This window comes from Fragaria vesca, linkage group LG4 (genome assembly GCF_000184155.1).
Source record: "Fragaria vesca subsp. vesca linkage group LG4, FraVesHawaii_1.0, whole genome shotgun sequence".
Lineage (NCBI taxonomy): Eukaryota > Viridiplantae > Streptophyta > Magnoliopsida > Rosales > Rosaceae > Fragaria > Fragaria vesca.
Window position 1 is genome coordinate 12,660,920 of NC_020494.1, and position 2,759 is coordinate 12,663,678.

Below are 2,759 nucleotides of genomic sequence, written 5' to 3' on the forward strand. Positions count from 1 at the left end.
TAATCAAGACATTTGCACCATTGCTGAAGAAAGGAACCAGGTTCACATGGAATGTCGAGTGCAAAGAAGCTTATGCGAAGATACAGCAGCTTATCACCAAACTTCCAACCATGAGAGCACCAATTCCTGGCTTGCCGCTAAAAATATACCTAGCCTCTACTGATGCAGCTGTAGGAGCACCGTTAGCATAGGAAAATGAAGTCGGGGAAGAATTTCCCGTTTATAATGTGAGCAATCTTTTGGGAGGAGCTGAAACACGCTATCCTAAGGTTGAGAGGCTTTGTCTAGCACTTGTTTATGTGGCACAAAGATTACCGTATTATTTTCTATCTCACAAACTTCAGCTCATGGTGAAAACTGACCTGGTCAGATATCTGCTGACGAGACCAACATTGTCTGGACGGTTAGCGAGGTGGCTACTCTAGTTATCAGAATTTGACATCATATGCATGACTCCAAAGGCTATTAAGGGGAAAGCTGTGATTGATATGATCACTTTGTTCTCAGGAGAAGAAGGTTTTGATGTTTCACAAGAAATATTGGGAGAGTTACCTAAGATCTCGGCAGTAGTTGAAGAAGAGGAGCCTTGGACACTCCATTTTAATGGGTTAGCCACATCTAATGGCGGAGGAGCAGGAGTTGTGCTTGTGGATGCTAAAGGGCATGCCAAGCCTTTCTCATTCAAGCTCAATTTTCCATGCACCAATAATGTGACAGAATATGAAGCTTTTATTGCTGGGCTCTCAAACTGCACGAGAGTTAAATGTGAAGAAAATTAGAGCAATCGGAGATTCAAACTTGGTCATTAGTCAATTGAAAGGAGATTTTGCAGTGAAAGAACCAGCTTTGGCGCCTTATAAAACTTTGGCAGAGAAGCTAGTCACAAGCTTTGAGCAAATAAGTCTAGAGCACATTCCCCGGAAGCACCAGCAAATATGCAGATGCTCTAGCTACCCTCGGCTCAAGACTTTCATTCACAAAGGAGCAACCAACATCACTGTTATGCAAAGAAATAAGCCTTGTGTGGAGAACATGCAATTTCCGAGCTCGCCAACACCAGGCAAGAATGATTGGAGAGAATCTATCAAAAATGAGATGTCTCAGTTACACAAAGGAGGGCGGCTCAAAATGTTAAAAGATTACAGTATGATGTTTGGAGAATTATACAGGTGCCTACCGGGAGGAATCTTAGCTCGCTACATAGATGAAGGAGAGGCTCAAAGAAGGCTGAAAGAGATACATGAGGCCATTTGTGGAGTTAAGCAAGTTGTCAGTTTGTACAGAAGATTGGAATGCAAAGGTTACTATTGGCCAAGTATGAAGCAACAGGCCGCTGAGGTGCAATCTTCATGCCACAAATGCTCTATATTGATGTCGTCAGAACATGAAGGCTTTACGGCGGCAATAACAAAAGACTAGAGATCACCGTACCTGGAGTACCTCATTAGCAAAACACTGCCGGAAGATCGCAAGCATGCATACAAGATCAAGAAAACAGTAAAGAGGTACTTTGTGGATGGAAGCATACTATACAGAAAAGGGTTCAATGGTGAGCCACTGAGATGCCTTGGAGTTTTTGAATCCAAGTTGGTTCTCCAAGAAGTGCATGCTGGAGAATGCGGGGAGCACCAAGGAAGGAAGAAACTTTACCGGCAGTTGTTGAGTTTGGGATATTACTGGCCTAACATGCGAGAAGATGCTTGCAACACAGTCACATGCCAGGCACATGGAAACTTAAGTCACAAGCCATCAACATTGCTACAAGATATAAAAACTTCATGACCATTTCATACTTGGTGGCTGGACTTGATAGGGATTATTCATCCATCTTCTAGAGGCTCTATATGGATTCTTACAACAACAGAATCTTTCACTAAATGGGTTGAGGCAATTCCGCTTCGCAAGGCAACAGGAGCAGCAATTTCAAACTTCATCAGGGAGTATATCGTTTGCAGATTCCGGATCCCTTACAAGATTGTTACCGACAATGGAACTCCTTTTGTCAACCAAGAAGTGAGCGCAACACTCAAAGGGTATGAAATCAAGTACAAGAGATCAACGCCATATTACCCCCAGGGGAATGGCCAAGCTGAAGCTACAAATAAAACTCTCGTCAGAATTTTGAGCAAAATGGTGCATGAATACAAAGGAGGATGGAGCACTCATTTACCTGACCCTTTATGGGCCTATCGCACTTCTTCTAGGAGTGCCACTAGATTCTCTCTATGTTCCTTGGTTATGGATCCGAAGCAGTTCTACCTATGGAGCTCATGATCCCATCAGCAAGAGAGCTAGCTATTAATGATCTAGAATGGGATGCCGAATCTTGTGCTAAATGGAGGATGATGGATCTTGAAGCAGCAGATGAGAGAAGGAGACAAGCAGAAGCGTACCGGCAAATAGTGACCAAGGCTTACAACAGAACAATCAAGGAAAGAAGATTCAAGGAATGAGATCTTGTTCTCAGAACTGCTGACTAGGTAAGAAGACAGATGTCTGGTCCTTCTAAGTTTGCACCACAGTGGGAAGGCCTATTTGTTGTGAAAGAGTCACATAGCAGTGGTTATCATCGCCTTGTTCATGCTAATGGCGGCGAACCTACTGACCCATTAATGGAAAATGGCTCAAGCCTTACTACTGCTAGAAATCACAACATGGAGCACCCTCTACCTTTCTTTCGTATTTAGTTTTGCATCCAGAAACCGCCTCCACTATTCCCTGTAATCACTTGCAAAGACACATCCTTTTGTACTAGTATC

At 43.3% G+C, this 2,759-nt stretch overlaps 1 protein-coding gene across 1 annotated transcript; it reads left to right on the top strand.

Moving 5' to 3' along the window:
• Nucleotides 1-720: 720 nt before the first annotated feature.
• On the top strand, nt 721-2,453 carry LOC101309538. The gene is made up of 3 exons (XM_004298122.1): nt 721-1,315; nt 1,814-2,133; nt 2,217-2,453. Exons 1-3 carry the CDS (start codon nt 721-723, stop codon nt 2,451-2,453), a joined length of 1,152 nt encoding a protein of 383 aa, XP_004298170.1.
• The last annotated feature ends 306 nt before the right edge of the window (nt 2,454-2,759 follow it).

Coding starts and splice junctions, on each gene's coding strand:
- LOC101309538 (XM_004298122.1), top strand. CDS start 721: ATGAAGCTTTTATTGCTGGGCTCTCAAACTGCACGAGAGTTAAATGTG. Junction 1,316..1,813: donor CAAAGGTTACTATTGGCCAA/GTATGAAGCAAC, acceptor TGGACTTGATAG/GGATTATTCATCCATCTTCT. Junction 2,134..2,216: donor TCAGAATTTTGAGCAAAATG/GTGCATGAATAC, acceptor GAGTGCCACTAG/ATTCTCTCTATGTTCCTTGG.